This window comes from Mastomys coucha, unplaced genomic scaffold (assembly GCF_008632895.1).
Source record: "Mastomys coucha isolate ucsf_1 unplaced genomic scaffold, UCSF_Mcou_1 pScaffold7, whole genome shotgun sequence".
In the NCBI taxonomy this organism is placed as follows: Eukaryota; Metazoa; Chordata; class Mammalia; order Rodentia; family Muridae; genus Mastomys; species Mastomys coucha.
The window spans coordinates 78,231,173-78,251,401 of NW_022196913.1; the positions used below are offsets into that span (position 1 = coordinate 78,231,173).

The window sequence follows — 20,229 nt, forward strand, 5'->3', positions numbered from 1 at the left end:
GATTTGAACTCAGGACCTTCAGAAGAGCAGTCAGTGCTCTTACCTGCTGAGCCATCTCACCAGCCCTGGGAAAGGTTTTATTTCCAATGATTTCTTAAATTAATATTTTGGTAGGTATATATAGTAGTGGATTTTATTGTGGTATTTATCTATATATAATTGTATTTGCTCACATTCACCCTCAATTGTTACTTTACGTCATCTGCTTACTAGTCCTTCTTCTCCCTGCTAACATTAAATCTAGATCTCAAGGGATGAGAGAGATGGCTGAGGAGCTTTGCTACCTTTATAGAGGACCTAGGTTTGATTCCCAGCACCCACATGGTAGCTCACAAAAATCTACAACTTCAATTCTTGGGGATTAGTTGCAGTCTTCACCTACTTTCTTCCCTCCACCCTCCCTCCATTCCTTCCAAGAAACGAGATCTTTGGATCTAGAGCTAATGAATTGGGTTAGGCTATCTGGCTATCAAGCTCCAGCGCTCTTCCTGTCTTTGCCTCTCCATTTACCATGCTTGGCTTTTTATGTGAGTGCTGGGGTTTTAATCTCATGACTGTCTGTGCAGCAAGCACATCCCTGACTAAGGGATCTCTCTAGTTCCCCTTTCTCTCTCTCACACTTACACATGCACTCGTGCGCATACACACACACACACACACACACACACACACACACACACACACACACACACACAATGAAACCCTAACTAAGACAGCGGTTCTGGAATTTTAATTCATTTGGTCTTAACAAGGGACAGTTTAACTTGAAAGAGGTAAGTGAGTTAACATTGTGTATTCCACAAAGGGAGTGCACGTTTCCTGTGGTCAGAGTGTAGTATAAGAACAACAGTGGAATTCAGCACAGGAAGAATACGTAGTCACAGAACAGGGGAGGAGAACTTAACGATCAAGAGTGCCATAGGGTTAGATCCAAAGGCCTTCTGCTTCACTGTAAAGACCTGGATGCTTATTCTTTCAGAGTAGATAGTGGTCAAGTGTTCTGATTGCCCATGATCTTATTTAGAGTTTGAAACATTAAGAAACACTTGATAGTTCTGTTGAAATATGGTAGTGAGGAAAGGATGAGCTGAGAGAGTAGTTAGGAGGTTATTGCAATAATTTATGTGCTTGATGATGGTTGGTTAGATAGTGTGATATCATTTGTGTAGATATATTTTTAAAAGCAGAAGAGAAAGTTTCTGGTACAGTATATGAGAGATATGAGAGGAAGAGTATGTTATTCTAAGATTTTTGACCTGGGACAAACTGGAAAGATAAGGAGATGCCCTTAGTGCCTCAGGTAAGATTGCATGAAGAATTGGGTAAAGCTCTGTGATTCCTCTTTGGAGTTGAACTTGAGGTGAATCACAGTGCAAACATACTGAGGCTTAGATACGAGACTGTTCTCTTTAATCTTGTGCAGGGATGCTTCTAATATAGCTCAGCTTTCTCATAATAGAGCATCATCTCCCCTGTGTGGAGTCTGTCAGGTGACCATATGTTATTAGTGAAGTTATTGCCTTCTAGCAACCCAGCAGTGAGAAGCACGCGTGGCAGAAGCAAATACAAAGCACAGTCCATGGCTCCGAACATTAATTTACAGGAAACTTTGGAGGATGTCTTAAGTTGTAAAGAGTAGCTAGCCCCAGAATCAAGTAAATAAAGCATCATGTGTTGAGGCCGTCTGTAAGTGTCTCCCCTCTGAGTGCGTTCTAGTGACTCCAGGCCACTGCATTTTGTCAGCCTTTCACCTGCTGCCTCTAGGCTTGCACTCCACCTTCATATAATTAAGTCTAGCCCCCTGTTTATTTGCAATATATTCTATTTAGAAATCCTCATGTTCTGTTCTCCATTTTTAGTGAAGATTTCTGGGGGAATATGCTTCATATTTTATGAAAAGTTGTTCTCGCCAAATTTTGAGATCACATTTTTTTTTGTTCAAATGACCTACGTTTGTATAACTTGTAAGTTCTCCCAAATTATGAAAATCTGTCAACTGATAGTATATTTGAATTTTTGAATTGTTCATATTCAGTGGGAAATAGTTCTAAATAATACCATATTTTGTAATATAGGATAGTGATACTATTTTAGGTCATTTGGCCTGTGTATTAGTTACAGTTCTCTAGAGGAACAAAACACTTATTTTATATGTATATAAATATACACACACATGTATGTATGTATGTATGTATATGGGATTTATTAGAATGGCTTACAGGCTGTGTGGTCCAGTTAATACAACTATGGCTGTCTAGCAACAGCAGATTTAAGAATTCAGTAGCTGTTTAATCCACAAAGCTGGCTGTTTCAGCTGGTCTTTGATATATGCTGGGGCTGCTAGTGAGGACCAGAGCAAGCAGCCAAAGACTGAGAACTTTCTTCTTGCGTGTCCTTTATATATAGGCTGCCAGGAGAAGGGGTGACTTCTTCAGCAAGTCTGGATCAAAATTTTATCTTCCAACCTCAAAGAGACAGACTAGAAGGGGGCCTTCTCACTTCAAAGGATTTAATTAAGAAAAACAAAACAAACTCTTACAGCTGTGCCCAGCCTTTTAGGGTTTTAGTTAATTCCAGATGTAATCAAGTTGACAACCAAGAATAGCTATCACAGCCTGATTATTTGTGTTTGTCTAACGTTACTGTATCTTTAATAGTAGTTTTGTTTACTTCTCTGCTGTGTAGGGAGAGGCAGGAAATTGATAGTGTAGTACCAGCCTGCAATGAATGAGATTTCAGTGTGACTGAACAAAGTGCAGTAGCACCCTCTAGTGGTGCACAAAGGTTCAGTGTCCTTATCTTGTAAGATAAGCCTGTCATTTTGTTTTGACATTTCATTTCTCTTTTAAAATTATATAGAGAATTTAAATTTAAATTACAATTTGGAATTCGAACATAAAGATTTTAATGTTACATATTTATTTTGAAGTCAGCAATGACCTACTTTGATGAGAGTCAATACAAAATTAAATACTTCTTAATAACAAATTTGCTTTGAGAATCACTAACCTATTTTTCCTTAAAATCTCACTTAAACAAAACATTAATAAAGAGAATAAAAGTGTAAAAACAACAGTACAAAATATGTACAATTGAGCTGAGGTTGTCACTCTGTGGTAGAGTGTATGCTTGGCATGTGCCAAGAGATTCAATTCCCAGAACCTCTTCTCAGTACTTCTAGAGCACTAACTGCATACTTCTGAAGGAAATGACTGGACACCGTATTTCTACCATTGCACGTGCACACACACAGACACAGACACAGATGCACACACACACAGACACACACAGACACACACAGATGCACACATACACACACAGGCACACAGGCTTGAATGATATATATTCAAGCCTGTGTGCCTGTGTGTGTTTTTTAGTTTCCTCTGTGGATTCTTCAGTGACTTTCCAAGTGTTTGTATAGTTTCTCTAGGTGTACTTCCTATTTGATTTCTAGTTTTTTTCCCCCAAATTCTGATCAAATACAAGAAATGATTTTGATTTTTTTTAAATTAAGCCTTTCTTTATGGCCTAAGATGTGGGTTTTTTATATTTAAAAAATTCTTTATTTCAAGTCAAATGGTGTTTGGAGAATGTATATTGTTCAGGTTATGTTAATATACATATATACAAGAAAAGTAAAAACAAACAAACAAACAACAAAACAAAACAAAACAAAAACAAAAGCAAAACTAAACCCTTACTCCTCTTCCTTTTTTTTCTTTCTTTCCTGAGACATGATTTCTCTGTGTAGTCTTTGCTGTCCTGGAACTCACTGTGTAGACCAGGCTGGCCTCGAACTCAGAAATCCGCCTGCCTCTGCCTCCCAAGTGCTTGGATTAAAGGCATGCACCACCACTGCCCGGCTACCCCTCTGCTTTTGTGTACTTGTATGTGGATGTGAACTGGGGAGGGTAGAGAATGCAGACAGAGGTAAAGCCATTTGTACTGGTGTGCTTGGCAGATGGTCACTTACTTATGTAAACAACGTGTAGAGTTGTTTGGCATTGACATGTATGCTCTAGAGTGATGAAAGTAAAAATGTGCTACCTTATAATTTGCAGTAATTCAAGTCTGAAAGCTGCTCATATAGGTAACAGAATAACCAGGTAGGCCTGGCTTGCTTTTTTCATGTATTGAAGAAAGTCAGATAAATAATAGAGAAACAACATATATTTTGGCTAGTTACTTTTTAAAGCACAACAGTAGCCAATAGAGAATAATGCTATGGCTCAGCCTTAGAAATGCCCAAGTTTAAACCTTGGTTTTACAATCTCCTAGACACTTATCAAAGATCTCATTATCCTGCTTTAGCTTATATATGTGGCTGTAGCCTGAAATGGCATGTTGATATTTATGGGGAATACACAGTGTCTTGCTGCTTAACTCAGGGTTATCAGATGAAGCATGCATCTGATTTTTTTTTTAAACTGTATTCCAGCAGCCTCTTATATAAGGATTATAATGACCTGTTTGAAAGCCTTAATACTTGAGGGCATATGCCATTATACTAACTTTGAAAATCCACCCTAGTAAAATTGAGAGAATAACTTATAGGTATTTTCCCAAATATCTCTAAATTCTGCCTGTTATGAGACACAGATGCCTGATAATGGACAGTGCGATGGCTGAGCCTCTCTGGAGTCTCAGGGTCTTGCCAATGTCCTTCGCTCTCACTCTCCTCTAACATAGCGTTGGACAATGGACCTGTTGTGAGCGCTATGGAATGTTCTTTCATAGCACTCGTAAGTGAAATAGAAGCGATATTTGTGATCATTTGTTTTCTTATTTTCTCTCTTCCTCCTCTTTAAAATTCACAATGAAATTTACACCTATTGATCTTATTCACCAGGTCCATGCACAGTGTCCTGCATATATTAGTTATTTGGTAAGGTTGTCTCAATCTATAAAAAATATAAATTAGTTTTACTAGTTATTTTCTCATTAGTACATAAATTAGAATTTTATGCTCTAAATTAATTTTTATGGTAAATTACAGCTTCCTTCAGGTTTGTCTATGAGTACTGAATATGGTGTCATTATTTTAGTAGAGCAAATATTGTGCTGACATCTGACTTCTAGAAAAAGCTATTTGTAATGTTTTCTAGTTTGTGTAGTCTAAATATGCTTGTGATTTCAGGCCAACTCACATTACTTCATGGAATGTGAAGCTGGGAGTTCTTGTGACTTGCTGAATGTGCTCAGACTGTTTAATATCCCAGTGAAATACTGCTCTAGTAATACATTTCCAGTAGATTACAAACTTTAAAAAGAGTGGAAATTCTTTAAGGCCATGCTATCAACTAAAATGATAAATTGAAAACAAATCCCTGTAGCTCAATATAGTAGTGGTTACTCTATGTGAAAGCCACACCAGTGTGGTGGTCACCTAGGCTTAAGGTTTTGCTTAGGGTCACAGAATTATTATAATTATAATAACAATAATAATTATTAATTTTATTATTATTTTGAGGTTTTTGATTTTCAAGCTCCACTCGCATTTTAGGAGCTTTAATCCTAGCAGCACAGTCAGAGTATATAGTAAGTTAATTTTGGTATGAGCTTCCAGTTATTCTGACTTTGTTCCTTAAAAGACATAATAATGTGTTGGACTTGTACAGCTCTTTTGCTTAAGTTCATGATTCCACTGAAGTGGCTGATAAACCAGGTAGCTTAAAAAGCTCTCTCATTCCCTCTGTTTCTCTGTCTGTCTGTCCATCTGTCCTTCTTTCCCTCCCTCTCTCCCTTTCTTTTGGCAATTATATATTTATACAGTGTCTTGTGTTTACATTCATCACCTAACTGTGCTTTCTCACCCCTCCCTGGCCCCTTCCTTCCTTCCTTCCTTCCTTCCTTCCTTCCTTCCTTCCTTCCTTCCCCACTGCCCCCTCTTACTCCAGTCCACTCCTTTCTCTCTTTCTTTCTCCTATGCCCCCACACCCTCCTTATTTTTTTATTTTATTTTTTATTTTTTGAGGAAGGTCTCATGCAGCCCAGGCTGGGTTCAAACTCTGTCTGAAGCCAAGACTCACCTTGACTCTCTGACCCTCCGTCCTACATCTCCTAAGTGGAGGGATTATAGAATGTGCTGTCACTCAGTTTTAGGTTACTTTTAAATAAGCTGCCTTTGGAGTTTTCTACATTAAGGATACTTTCCATCTGTCTCCATTAAACTGCACTGGGATTCTTTTGCTGTAGTTCTTTCAGACAAACATCTTGAACATATATTAGTTCTGGATCTTTTTTGCAGAGGTTAATATAAGATGTTATTTTTTAATGGATGTGACTTATTCCAAATACAGTTAAGTTTTAGAGTCCTTTAAGAGATTATCATTCCAATAGGAATAGCAATTTGTTAAAAATGAAAAAGCTGGGGTCAGGGAGCACCCTCATAGTCAGGGGGAATGGGGAAGGGGATAGGGAGTTTGTGAAGGGGAAACTGGAAAGGGGGGTAAATAAATGAAATGTAAATAAATAAATTTACCAATAAAAAAACAAAAAGAAATACAATAAGAAAAGAGAAATGCAGATTTTATTTGTTAGTGCGGAGAGTTTAGCTCAGTGAAAGAGAATTTGCCTGGCGAGTTGGTTTGGTTCCCAGCAATAGTTTTTTATTTATTTTTAAAGTACCTTAAAATAGGTCTGCAGGTACCTTCATCTGGCACAGGTCATATCTTGGTTACCATTTGTATATAATTTGATCGATGCATTTGGATATATTTATATTGATATTCATAGCAATAATAGAATATGAAATTTGAACTATAGAGCTCATTTATAAAAATTGAGTAAGATTACAGTGTTTTTGTTAAAAATATTTATTTAAAAAATAAAATTGGCATATATTTACATTATTGATGAGTAACCTATTTGGGAATTGATGCAACATGTATCTTGGTTTTATAGTATCACATGCCTTGTTATGTTTTTCTCAGGATTTCTTCAAATGACTTCAAGCTAGTAAGCATTTAGATCTTAGTAGTCCATGAGTTATTTGTTCTTATTATGCTAGTAGAAGATAGAGCTTTTGTCTCCAACAAAAATAGTAAATTTAGTGCTGAATAAAGGAATTCATTTCCCATGCAATGATAGAACAAAAATCATAATCATAATAGACAAACTATACAGATTATACAAATAATACAAACTGCTTAAGTGGAACATTAAGCAAATCATTTAAATGATATTTTACACAAACATTCTTATCTCAGTGAAAAACACCAGGTTGGATGCAGTGATGGATAGTTTTCTTATGAGCTTATTTCTGCTTTGTTATTAATTATTATGCAGAACCAGTGCTTTCTTTTACTATAATTATATATATTGTTGTAAGTCATTTAAATATGAAAAAAGTCTAGAAACATGAAGATTGTATGAGAGTCCGTGTAAGCATATGATCAGCACTCATTTTAAATATGTGACTACCTTGCATTTCATGAATATATAGCTTATTTATTTATTCTTAGATTTTCTTTGCTTTACCAAAAGAAGATTTTTGAGATGAGAAAAGGTTTTTAGGGTCACATAGCAATAATGTACTTAGGTTACTGGATTCTGAAAAAAATATTTCAATTACAAATGAAGCATAGGGCTGGGCAGTGGTGGCGCATGCCTTTAATTCCAACACATGGGAGGTAGAGGCAGGCGGATTTCTGAGTTCGAGGCCCAGCCTGGTCTACAGAGTGAGTTCTAGGACAGCCAGGGCTACACAGAGAAACCCTGTCTTGAAAAACAAAACAAAACAAAAAACCCCCCAAAAACCAAAACAAAACAAATGAAGCATAGGTATCGTGAGGGTTGGGAGAAGGGGAGAAAAGGACATTGCTGTCTAAGGTGCATAGTTTATAACTCAGATTTATAAGAAAGTTTTCAAAGATAGGAGATAGTTAATATTACTGAATGTTAGTTATTTAATAGTGAAGATGGCTCAATTAATAAAAATCAAGTATATCTTGTATTTTTATGGAAATATTTTTATTGATGTACATTTGTTATTTCAGGTACTTTTACTATATTTATCCATCTCTACTCTCTGTTTACTCTCTGTTCTCTCTAACTCCCCTTAGTACCTCACCTCCCTCCCTCCCGGTCTGTCTGTCTGCCTGTCTGTCTCTTTGTCTGTCATCTATCTATCTATCTATCTATCTATCTATCTATCTATCTATCTATCTATCTATCTATAATCTATCAATTATCTGTCTGTCTGTCCATCTGTCTTTCTATCTACCATGCACCATATTCACTCTTTCCTTCTTTCCCCTGCCCACTCTTTCATGCCTCTCCACTGCATTAGTGTCTATTCCTCCCCTTTATATCCCTAAATGTAGAGTCAGCATGTGAGAGAATATATGGAATATTTTTTCTCTGCAACTGGCCTGTTTCACAACGTAGAGACCTCCTAGCTGCATTTGTTTTTCTGCACACATCATGATTATTCCTTATTAGTGAATAAAAATCAGTGGTGTATGTTTTCCACATATATGTTATCTTCATATCTTGATAGATGTCTAGGTTAGATTTATTGCTATTGTGAATCGTATAAAAATAAATGTAGACATGAAGGTAAAAGAATCAAATATATCATTATAAATTATGACCAGTTAATAGGTTTTAGAGAAGTTAATAGTGTTCTTAGTTTTTTTTTGTCATTAGAAGCTTTAAAAGAAATAAAGCTCTTTAAAAAAAGATATGATATAGTTGGTGATAGACAATTTTACCCTAATACTAACAGTAAATTTACTGGAAATGTATTATATAACAGGCATTTTATGAATTATTTTTATTTTAAACAACATAAGAAAATAAGTACTATTATTTTATCTCTATCCTTTGTTTGTTAAGGAAACTGTGTTCTATATGTTTGAAGGTTCAATACCTTGCTGAAGGTTTTACTTTCCTATTTTGGAGATACATTTAAAATTTGACTGTCTCCCAAATTCATTTTCTGTTTACTACATCATGCTTCTAACTAAATAAAGATAATACAAACAAAAAACTAGTATTCTGACGTGGGTTTTCTGTGAGTGTAATTTCATTATAATCACCCTTTAAAAATTAAAGGATTAATTATTTAATTTATATCAGCAGTTAATCCTGATTTTATTTGAATTTCAGAAGTACAACCATGTAATTTTTTGTTGGCTTGAATTTTCTCTCCTTTTGTTTGCCTTTCATTTTTCACTTTGTAGGGAGACCAATTTCTTTCTTTCTTTTTTTGTATCATTGTGTGCAGGTTATGTGGGTGTGTAATTTGTGCCGAAAACAACAAGAAATCCTCACTAAATCAGGAGCATGGTTTTACAATAGTGGGTCTAATACACTGCAGCAGCCTGATCAAAAGGTTCTGCGAGGACTTCGAAATGAGGAAGCCCCTCAGGAGAAGAAAGCAAAACTACATGAGCAGCCCCAGTTCCAAGGACCCTCAGGTGACTTACCAGTACCTGCAGCTGAGAAAGGTCGAGCTCATGGGCTCACAAGACAGGACTCTATTAAAAACGGATCAGGCGTGAAGCACCAGATCGCCAGTGACATGCCTTCAGACAGGTAAACATTTTGTTTCATCTCTAGGTACGGTTTGTTTGTTTGTTTATGTCTGTGTTTCTTGACATCTATCTTTTTGTGGGTCTGGCAATTGAAATTGTGTCATCAGACTTGTGTGGCATATGCCTTCTCCTGCTGAGCCACCTTGTTGACCCAAATATAGTATTCATAATACTCATTCCAAGCAGAAGTAAAAAAATATTAAATGTTCAGTGAGTTGATTGTTATATCCATGATGTTCAGGGTTTGAGGTATGACTGGTTTAAAGTATTTATGTTTGTTATATGCAAGATTATAAAATAGATTTCCCAGAATGAAGAAATGAATTTAAATAGGACAGCGTTTGTTGCTATTGTAAATTGCAGACTTCCTACTGGATGTATCAGTTTTTTACTGTAGTCTTTCTTGAGTAAAGGCAGAGGCTATTTCTTGTGTTTTATAGGCATTTATATATTTTCTTTGGTGAACAGTATATACCTTTATTCACTTACACTTTTGCAATTTAATGCAAAATTTTTGTATTAAATTGCAAAAATGTTTTGCATTCCTTTTTAAGCTATATGCATAAATGTTTTCTTTTGAAATTTCTTTAAATATAATTTGATTATGTTTAGGATCTTGTACAGGGTCTCATGATGTAGCTCTAGCTAGTCTGGAGTTTTCTATGTAATCATGGCTAACTTTAAACTCCTTATTCTCTTATCTCATCTTCCTACATCCAGGAATTTGCTACAATACCATTCTTATCTACTTTATGATGGACAAAATTTTCATTTTGATGTCTGACTTTCAATTGATTAGTAGTTCCTAAGAAAGTCATTGATTCTAACAAAATCATTGCTCACCCTAGAGTCAAAATGTTTTCCTCTTTTCTTTTAGAAACTTTATGTCTTAAGCTTGAATCAAAGGCAAACACCTGTTCTTTAGTATTTTCTTTTGTGGTACTGGGGATTGAACACAGTGTTCATGCAAAGCAAGTGTGCTTCCATGGGGCTGCCTCCAAATCCTTTCATCTAAACTTCCTTTCAGAAGTTCTATACTTTCATCATATTTTATAGTTATACACATGATCTACCTTTGGTTAAAATTTTATGATTTAAAAGGAAAACTTCCAATGTCTGTTTCGTCTGAAAATGTAGCTGTTGTGCTGTATTTGTCACACAGACGAGTATTCCTTTACTGACTTACCTTCCTTCTGTCCAGAACTGGCCATCAGCGTCTGAGTCGGCCCCCACAGACTCTCTAGTTCACGACCCAGTTCTGTGCCAAGGCACATTGTTCAGCCTGCTAAGCACTTACAGGGCCTTAACAAGACAGTGCTAGGCTTCTAGCTTTCTTGTTTATTTTTAAAGCTGTTACATGTTAGGATCATGTTATAAGTACAATTTAGAATAATTTCCACACAAAAACATTTTACTTAATTCACATAGAAAGTTGTCTGCCATTTCTGAACAGTAGAAATAGTATGATACACATAGGGTTAGATTCTTAGTTTCCATTTATTCCATAGTTTTTAATTGAGAAATTTATTTAAATTTCAAGTGATTACTAATGAGGAAATGCCTTATAATTACTTTTTAAAATTGAGTTCTACCAGTTTTAGTTTTTTTCTCTCTCCATCCTTTGTTTTGGTTGTTGTTATTTACTTACTTGTTTAAATTGACAAGTTAAATTGGTGGTGTGCTGTATTTTTAGTGTACAGTGTGGACTTGGCATATGGAAACTGTGGGACGGGTGAATCGGGCAGTTTAATAGATGAGTTACATCACATATTTTTCTGGTGAGAAGATTTGAAGGCTACCATGTTTTTTGTATCCATCATAATGTACAATAGAGCTCTTTGATTGTTATGTATTAATTATACATATTAATAGGTTTCAGTGTGATATACACAGATAGGCAAACAGCATGCATTTTTCTCTTTTGTATTTTTTTCTTTGTGGTTAAGTAGTTAGTCTAGAAGAGTGCTTTTGCCTTAGAGTATTATTTTCCTTTTCTCAGTTGTAGAATCTTGCTTTTTGGACATTATAAAAATGATCTTTTGATTATAATAAGATATTTTGAAATGATGGCAATATGTTATAATCATAAAGGAAAGAACTAAGGGGAAGTATGTTAATAAAACATTGTATACATGGATTTTATTCTTTTCCTTATTTTGATTTTGATAATGCATCATCATCAATCATCATCATCATCATCATCATTATCATCATCATCATCATCATCATCATCATCATCAATTTCAGACAGAGGGTTTTTTTTTGTGTGTGTGTGTAGTCTTGGCTGTCCTGGAATTCATTATGTAGACTAGGCTGACCTTCATCTCCAAAATCTGTTTGCCTCTTTCTGGAATTAAAGGTGTGGCTTTATGTTGATTTTTTTTTTAAATTTACATCTTTTTATATTGCTCATCTCTAAGCATACTGATGTAGCTATTTTAAAAATTATTTTGTTTTTTTAGTCAGTACTAAAGCTGTGAATGGTTGATGCATCCCGCTTACATATTAGAGCAATTTCATCTTGTTTCTCTATATTTTTTTGCCAGTGGCATTTTATATCTTCTGTTGTTTTTCTCATTAGTCATTGAGGCTGATTTCATGTTGAAGAACTGCCTTTCTTGTATAGCCTTTCCTCCTGAAATCTGGGACTGTCTTTATCTCTCTACTTCTACAGCTTTGCTAGGTACAGTATTTTTTGTTGTTTTCCCATTCAGTCCTATAAAAATCTCACTCCTCTCCTGTTCTGTAAGATTCCTGATGAGAAGTCTGTTGTCAGATAATGTATTAATGAATTGTTTTCTCTCCTTCTTTCTTCTTGAGAATCTCCTATCTTCCATGTTTGAGAGCATGGTTATATTTTTTGGGGTAGATGCAAGTGAGCTGATCTAAGTATTGATCTTTTTTAAAAAAAAATTTTATTTTTTATTTTTTTGGTTGTGAGCCTAGCCTTTAACAGCTGAGCCATCTCTCCAGACCTAATTTTTATTTTTTTAAATTTATTTTTTTAATCCATATTCCATTCCCCCCACCCCGATCTACCCTCCAACTGCTCTACATCCCACACCACCTCCCCCACCCCAATCTACCCTCCAACTGCTCTACATCCCACACCACCTCCCCCACCCCTGTCTCCATGTAGATGCCCCCACCCTCCACCCCACCTGACCTCTAAACTCACTGGGGTCTCCAGTCTCTTGAGGGTTAGGTGCATCATCTCTGAATGAACACAGACTAGGAAGTCCTCTGCTATATGTATATTGGTAGCCTCATACCAACTGGTGTATGCTGCCTGTTTGGTGGTTCAGTATTTGAAAGATCTCGGGGGTCCAGATTAATTGAGACTGCTGGTCCTCCTACAGGATCACACTTCTTTCAGCCTTCCCTAATTCAACAATAGGGGAAAACTTTCTGTTCTTTGGTTGGGTGCAAATATCAGCATCTGACTCTTTCAGCTGCTTGTTGGGCACTCATGATAGGTCCCTTTTTGGGAGCACTCCATAGCCTCAGTAATAGTGTCAGGCCTTGGAACTTCCCCCCACCTCCCAGCCCTCTTAGAGCTGGATCCCACTTTGGGCCTGTTGCTGGACCTTCTTTTCCTCAGCCTCCTCTCCATTTTCATTGATCTTTGAACTTCCTGTCTCTGTATACTTTTCTGGGGGGAGGTAGGTCTGAGTTTTCTGATTGGTTGTTTAATACACTCTCTTCTTCTTTTGGCACTATCTAGTCTCTGTTTAACCACAATAAACCAAGTATTTACCCTTTTAATGCTGCCTCAAAATTACTGTGAGCTCATTTAATTTCTCTCGTCTTCTTCCCTTCTCAAGCTGTATGTTCTTGAATACGGTGTCTTTGGGCTGATTCTTTGCTCGGATTTATCTTGCACTTAATGTCCTTTTTGGGTATGTTTCAAAATTCTCTAGTATATTTTTCAGTTGTAAGATTTCTTTTTGAATAGCCGGGCAGTGGTGGCGCATGCCTTTAATCCTAGCACTTGGGAGGCAGAGGCAGGTGGATTTCTGAGTTTGAGGCCAACCTGGTCTACAGAGTGAGTTCCAGGACAGCCAGGGCTACACAGAGAAAACCCTGTCTCAAAAAAACAAAACAAAACAAAAAAACAAACAAACAAAAAGATTTCTTTTTGATTTTTAAACATTGTCTACATTTCTGTTTTTGTGTTAGAATTTTGAATTACTTCTTTGTGTTCTGTAATCTCTTGGTTTCTTTAAAACACCTATTAGAACTCCATTCCAGAGTTCACTTGCTTTCAGTGTCTCTTGTCTTGTTTGACTGTCAGTTGATATCAACCAAAGCATTTTTAGTGTTTGCTGGTATTTGAACTCATTCATGCATTGAAGAATCCTGCATTTTCAGTTCTGCAGGTTTTGTGCCTATCTTTGGAAGACTTCTAAACAGGCTTGTTACTTTTTGTGGATTTGAATCATTCCCCTAAGTATAGATTTGTCAGGAGTCTCCAGAATGTGTGGGTGTTTTCATCTATAAGAGTCAGTCAAGTACAATCTGCTGGTATCAGACTTAGTGGCCAAAGGAATAATTGTTCTTTTGCTTTGTTTGTTTGTTTGTTTTTCTCTCTCTCTTTTCTCTCTTTCTTTTTTAATTTGATATTTTCTTTACTTATATTTCAAATGTTACCCTCCTTTCCCCCTGGAAACACCCTATCCCATCCCCCCTCCCTCTGCATCTAGGAGGGTACTCCCTCAACCATCCATCCACTCCCACCTTCTCACCCTGCATTCTGCTACAATGGGGCATCGAACAACCTCAGACTCAAGGGCCTTTCCTCCCACTGATGTCCAGCAGGCCATCCTCTGCCACATATGCGGCTAGAGGCATGAGTCCCTCCATGTGTACTATTTCGTTGGTGGTCCAGTCCCTGGGAACTCAGGGGGTGTCTGGCCAGTTGACACGGTTGCTCCCTGCATGGGACTGCATATCCCCTTAGCTCCTTCAGTCCCTTCTCCAACTCTTCCATTAGGGACTCTGCGCTCAGTCCAATGGTTGGATGCAAGCATCCACCTCCATTTGTCAGGCTCTGGCAGAGCCTCTCTGAAGACAGCTATATCAGGCTCCCATCACCAAGCTCTTCCCAGCATCCCCAATAGCATCAGGGTTTGGCTACTGTATATGGGATAGATCCCCAGGTGGAGCAGTCTCTGGATGGCCTTTCCTTCAGTCTCTGCTCCACACTTCCTCTCCATATTTCCTCCTGTATTTTGTTTCCCCTTCTAAGAAGAACTGAACCATCCAGACTTTGGTCTTCCTTCTTCTTGGGCTTCTTATGGTCTGTGAATTGTATTGTGGGTATTCCACCCTCTTTGCCTAATACCAACTTATCAGTGGGTATACATCATGTGTGTTCTTTTGTGACTGAGTTACCTCATTCAGGATGATATTTTCAAGTTCCATCCATTTGCCTGTGAATTTCATAAAGCCACTGTTTTTAATAGCTGAGTAGTATTCCATTGTGTAAATGTATAATATTTTCTGTATCCATTCCTTTGTTGGAGGACATCTGGGTTCTTTCCAGTTTCTGGCTATTATAAATAAGGCTGCTATGAACATAGTGGAGTATGTGTGCTTATTACATGTTGGAGCATCTCCTGGTAGGAAACAATCAAACTCAGGTATGAAATCCACCAAGTAGAAACAAAAAGAACTATACAAAGGTTCAACAAAACCAGGAGCTGATTCTTTGAGAAAATCAACAAGATAGATAAACCCTCAGCCAGACTAACCAGGGAGCACAGAGACAATATCCAAATTAACAAAATCAGAAATGAAAAGGGAGAGATAACAACAGAAACTGAGGAAATTAAAAAAATCATTAGATCCTACTACAAAAGCCTATATTCAACAAAACTGGAAAATCTGGATGAAATGGACAATTTTCTAGACAGATACCAAATATCAAAGTTAAATCAGGACCAGATAAACCTTCTAAATAGTCCCACAACCTCTAGAGAAATAGAAGCAGTCATTAAAAGTCTTCCAACCAGAACTCTAAAGAAGACCTAATACCAATACTCTTCAAACTATTCCACAAAATAGAAACAGAAGCAACACTACCCAATTCATTCTATGGGTTACACTCATATCTAAACCACACAAAGACCCAACAAAGAAAGAGAACTTCAGAACAATTTCCCTTATGAATGTCAATGCAAAAATACTCAATAAAATTATCAAAAACCGAATCCAAGAACACATCAATACAATCATCCATCATGATCAAGTAGGTTTCACTCCAGGAATGCAGGGATGGTTCAATATATGGAAATCTATCAATTTAATCTACTACAAAAACAAACTCAAAGACAAACCCCACATGATCATTTCATTAGATGCTGAAAAAGCATTTGACAAAAGTCTTAGAAATATTAGGAATTCAAGACCCATACCTAAATATAGTAAAAGCAATATACAGCAAACCAGTAGCCAACATGAAGCTAGATGGAGAGAAACTTGAAGCAATTCCACTAAAATCAGGGACTCGACAAGGCTGCCCACTCTCTCCCTACCTATTCATATAGTACTTGAAGTTCTAGCTAGAGCAATTAGACAACAAAAGGAGGTCAAAGAGATACAAATTGGAAAGGAAGAAATCAAAATATCACTATTTGTAGATGATATATACTTAAGTGACCCCGAAAATTTCACCAGAGAACTCCTACAGCTGATAAACGAGTTCAGCAAAGTGGCTGGATATAAAATTGACTTAAACAAATCAGTGGCCTTTTTTATTCATAGGATAAATTTATTCCTCATGGGTGTGCTTGCTTTTTTTTTGTTCTAGAGTTTTCAGGTGTGCTGTTAAGCTAATAATGTATGCTCTCTCCAGTTTCTTTTTGGAGGCATTCAGAGCTATGAGTTTTCCTCCTAGCATGGCTTTCATTGTGTCCCATACGTTTGTGTATGTTGTGCCTTCATTTTCATGAAATTCTAAAAAGTCTTTAATTTCTATATTTCTTCCTTGGCCAAGTTATCATTGAGTAGGGCATTGTTCTATACCTATTGTCCTTAGGTTTGGTCTTCTCATTGTGTCCTGGATTTCCTGGATGTTTTAGGTTAGGAACTTTTTGCATTTTGTATTTTCTTTGACTGTTGTGTCAATGTTTTCTATGGTATCTTCTGCCCCTGGGATTCTCTCTTCTACCTCTGGTATTCTGTTGGTGATGCTTGCATCTATGACTCCTGATCTCTTTCCTAGGTTTTCTATCTCCAGGGTTGTCTTCCTTTGTTATTTCTTTATTGTTTCTATTTCTCTTTTTACATCTTGGATGGTTTTGTTCATTTCACCTGTTTGGTTGTTTTTTCCTGTAATTCTTTAAGGGATTTTTGTGTTTCCTCTTAAAGGCTTCTACCTGTTTACCTATGTTCTCCTGTATTTCTTTGAGGGAGTTATTTATGTCCTTCTTAAAGTCCTTTATCATCATCATGAGATGTGATTTAAATCATAGTCTGGTGTGTTGAAGTATCTAGGGTGGGATATCTGTGGTGGTATCTGTGGTATCTGTCGTGGGAGAAATGAGTTCTGATGATGCCAAGTAGCCTTGAGTTCTGTTGCTTATCTTCTTGCCCTTGCCTCTTGCCATCTGGTTATCTTTGGTGTCAGCTGGTCTTGCTGTCTCTGATTGTGGCTTTTCTCTCCTGCAAGTCTGTGTGTCAATACTCCTGGGAGACCAATTCTTTCCGGGAGGGTATTGTGTATTGATAGCTGTGGCATGGGGTCAATTCCAGGGTGTACACGGAAACCAGAAGGATCCTGTCTTCAGCTGTTCCTTGGTTCCTGTGTCCTGATGGCTCTAGGCAGGTCCCACTTGGGCCAGGAATTTGAGCAGAAGTGGTGGTCTTACTTGAGCTCACAAATGTGTTGGCATTCCTGGGCAACTAGCTCTCTTCTGTTTTGATTTCAGTATGGGAGCTATAGCACAGGGTCCCAAAGGAATACTTTTTATGAAAACTGATACTGTTTCAGTACTAGACAGTGATTCACATCCAGTTTTCTTCTAAATCAACAGTTGGTAATTTCAGCATGATCTGGGGAACACCTGAAAAGTTTTCCCTGCAGGTTTCTGCATCTGGGGTAGACACAGACATCCTGTCTACAGTTATTTACCTCTTTGTGGAATGCTGCCTGACTGGGCTAACCTGCTACAGAGGGACATTCTTCAGCCTCCTGTGTTGTGAGTTAATGCTTGCTCCCATTTTCCTCCTGTAGGCAGTTATTCATTTATTTTTTTCTGTGCTATACTAATTGAACTCCTGTGAAGAAATGAGTGGGCACCAATACCACAATGCTGTATCACATTCCTAATCCAAAGTCAAGCAGCACTGAGGTTGAACTGAGGCCCATAGTACTACTAGCTGCCTACTGTTGAAGTATACGCATGACTCAGATGAGTTATCCTAGCCTAAGATCACAGCTGCCAGTGGGTGGTGTTGGGATAGAATTTGATGGACTAGGCTACGGAAGGTCTTACAGGGACTTCAATCTTGGGTACTGACTTAACGTTAGAGGCTTTAGGATCTTCCCAGGATAGGTTTTGCCAGCCCGGTACTGAGGTCGAGAAAATTTCCTTGTGCTGCTTATTTGATTTTTCAGTGGATGAAGTCTTGTTCCACATTGTGCTGCTCGAAGTTGGAGTAGTGTTCACCTGGCTAATATGGTTCCAGGTACTCAGTGGTTAAGCACTTATCTTAGGGCATGGATTATGGTGCTGTGCCTGGAACTGGACTTCACCCTAGCAGCCTTGGTGCAGACTTTCCAGCCCAAGATCTGTCATTAATTTCTTATTTATCCTTGGAGTTTGGGGAGGGTAACCTTTTCTTTCCTGCTGCAGAGTTGCATCTTTTATTATACTAAGCACTGTGGTCTGTTAGCCACTACAGTGGCTTTGAATAAGAGTGGCCACCATAAGCTCATATATTTAAAAGCTTGGTCATCAGGGAGTGGTACTACTTGAGAAGAAATAGGAGGTGTGGCCTTGTTACAGTAGGTATGACCTTATTGGAAAAAGTGTGTCACTGGGGGTTGTGTTTGAGGTTCAGAAGCCCATATTGTGAGGCCTAGTGTATCCTCTCCCTCTTCCTGTGGCTGTACATCCTGATGTAGAAGTCTCAGGTACTTCTCTAGCACCAAGTCAGCCTGTATGCAGCCATCCTTCCCATCAAGGTAACAGTGGACTAAACCTCTTAAACTAGTGGTTCTCAAACTTCCTAATACTGTGTCCCTTTGAAATGGTTCCTCATGTTGTAGTGATTCCCAACCATATTTTTTTTGTTGGTACATCATAACTGTTATTTTGCTACTGTTATGAATCATAATGTAAATACCTACATTTTCTGATAGTCTTAGATGGTCACTGTGAATCAGGCATTTGACCCCCAGTTTAGAACCATTGTCTTAAACTATAAGCAAGCCCATATAACTCTTTTATATAATTTCCTGTGGCTATGTGCCTTTTCACAGCAGGAGGTCATTGATAGTGCCTTTGATAGCTTCTTGGAATGTCATTTGATCTGTGAGTAGCTGTTCACATTGAGGAATACTTGATCTGATAGATAACCTCTGGCTCTTAGTGCCATTTTGTTCCACCTTGTTTGCTTTATTTCGTCTTGCTTGTTTCATTGAAATTTTATTTGACACCAAAATGTTTAAGACATAGTGTAAAGGTAGATAAAAAGTGATTTTTCTTCATAATTAGACTTTCAATAGTAGTGTTTTTAACATATTCAGAGATATATTTATAGAGTGCTGCCAGTGCCTAGAGCAAACCAGTTGCATTTAAAATTTATCAAATGTAATGTATGTGGTTTAAGGCATATGTATCTCATTTCTATGAGCTTTCTGAAGAAACTGTGGCATAGTGCTCATAAATCTTATTTAAACTGGCTATCATAAATAATGTAGGGAGAAAATAGTGTCAACATAAGAGAATCAAATTTAAAAAGATAACCTTTTTCTACATTTTAACTTTTTTTTTGTAATTTTTACATTGAACTATAAGAGATAAAACTCCAATTGCCTCAAGAGAAAGATGAATCTTTTTTTTTTTTTGGTTGTCATACTTTTTTTTTTTTTAACTTTTATTGCATTATGATGAAGAAAGTTACATGACTTCAATTTTTCTGAATTTGTTAACATTTAAAAACACATTTTAAGTAAATAGAAATAAATCACATTCTTGCTTCCCTTTTGTACCACAACTCCTCCCAGAGAGCCCCTCCTTCATTACCTACAATATCTTTTTTGTCATATTTCTTAAAATTTATAAAATATTATAATAACAAGTATTATAAAAGTTGTTTGATATAAAACAACAATCAATTTAACAGTCTTATGTAGATGCTCGTCTACAGCAATAGTGAAAATACATTTTTCTCAATATAAATTTTAAATAACTCCAAACATATTAACTGTATATTTCAAAATAATACATCACTACTAGTATTTTCTTAAATGAACATAAATATATAAAGTCTTTTTGTTTGTTTGTTTTGTATTTAGTAGAGTTTAAAATCTTGGCTCTTACTGTGGTACAAGTCTAAAATAAGAACAATTTTTAGACATTGGATTTCATTGTAAAAAGGCTGTACTTCAATGTCCCTCACATCACCAAAGGATTTTACCTACATCATAGCTAAGCTGAGAGTTGACAGTTCTGCTGCACCA

The 20,229-nt window shown here is 36.9% G+C and overlaps 1 protein-coding gene across 38 annotated transcripts in view; it reads left to right on the top strand.

The window, feature by feature from the left end:
* Rims2 (regulating synaptic membrane exocytosis 2) overlaps positions 1-20,229 on the top strand; it is a 516,004-nt gene that overhangs the window by 142,663 nt on the left and 353,112 nt on the right. For all 38 annotated transcript variants that reach the window (XM_031358666.1, XM_031358693.1, XM_031358671.1 and 35 more), the window contains one exon: positions 9,230-9,540. In XM_031358666.1, the coding sequence (XP_031214526.1) occupies positions 9,230-9,540 (311 nt within the window). The remainder of the gene's footprint in view (positions 1-9,229; positions 9,541-20,229) is intronic.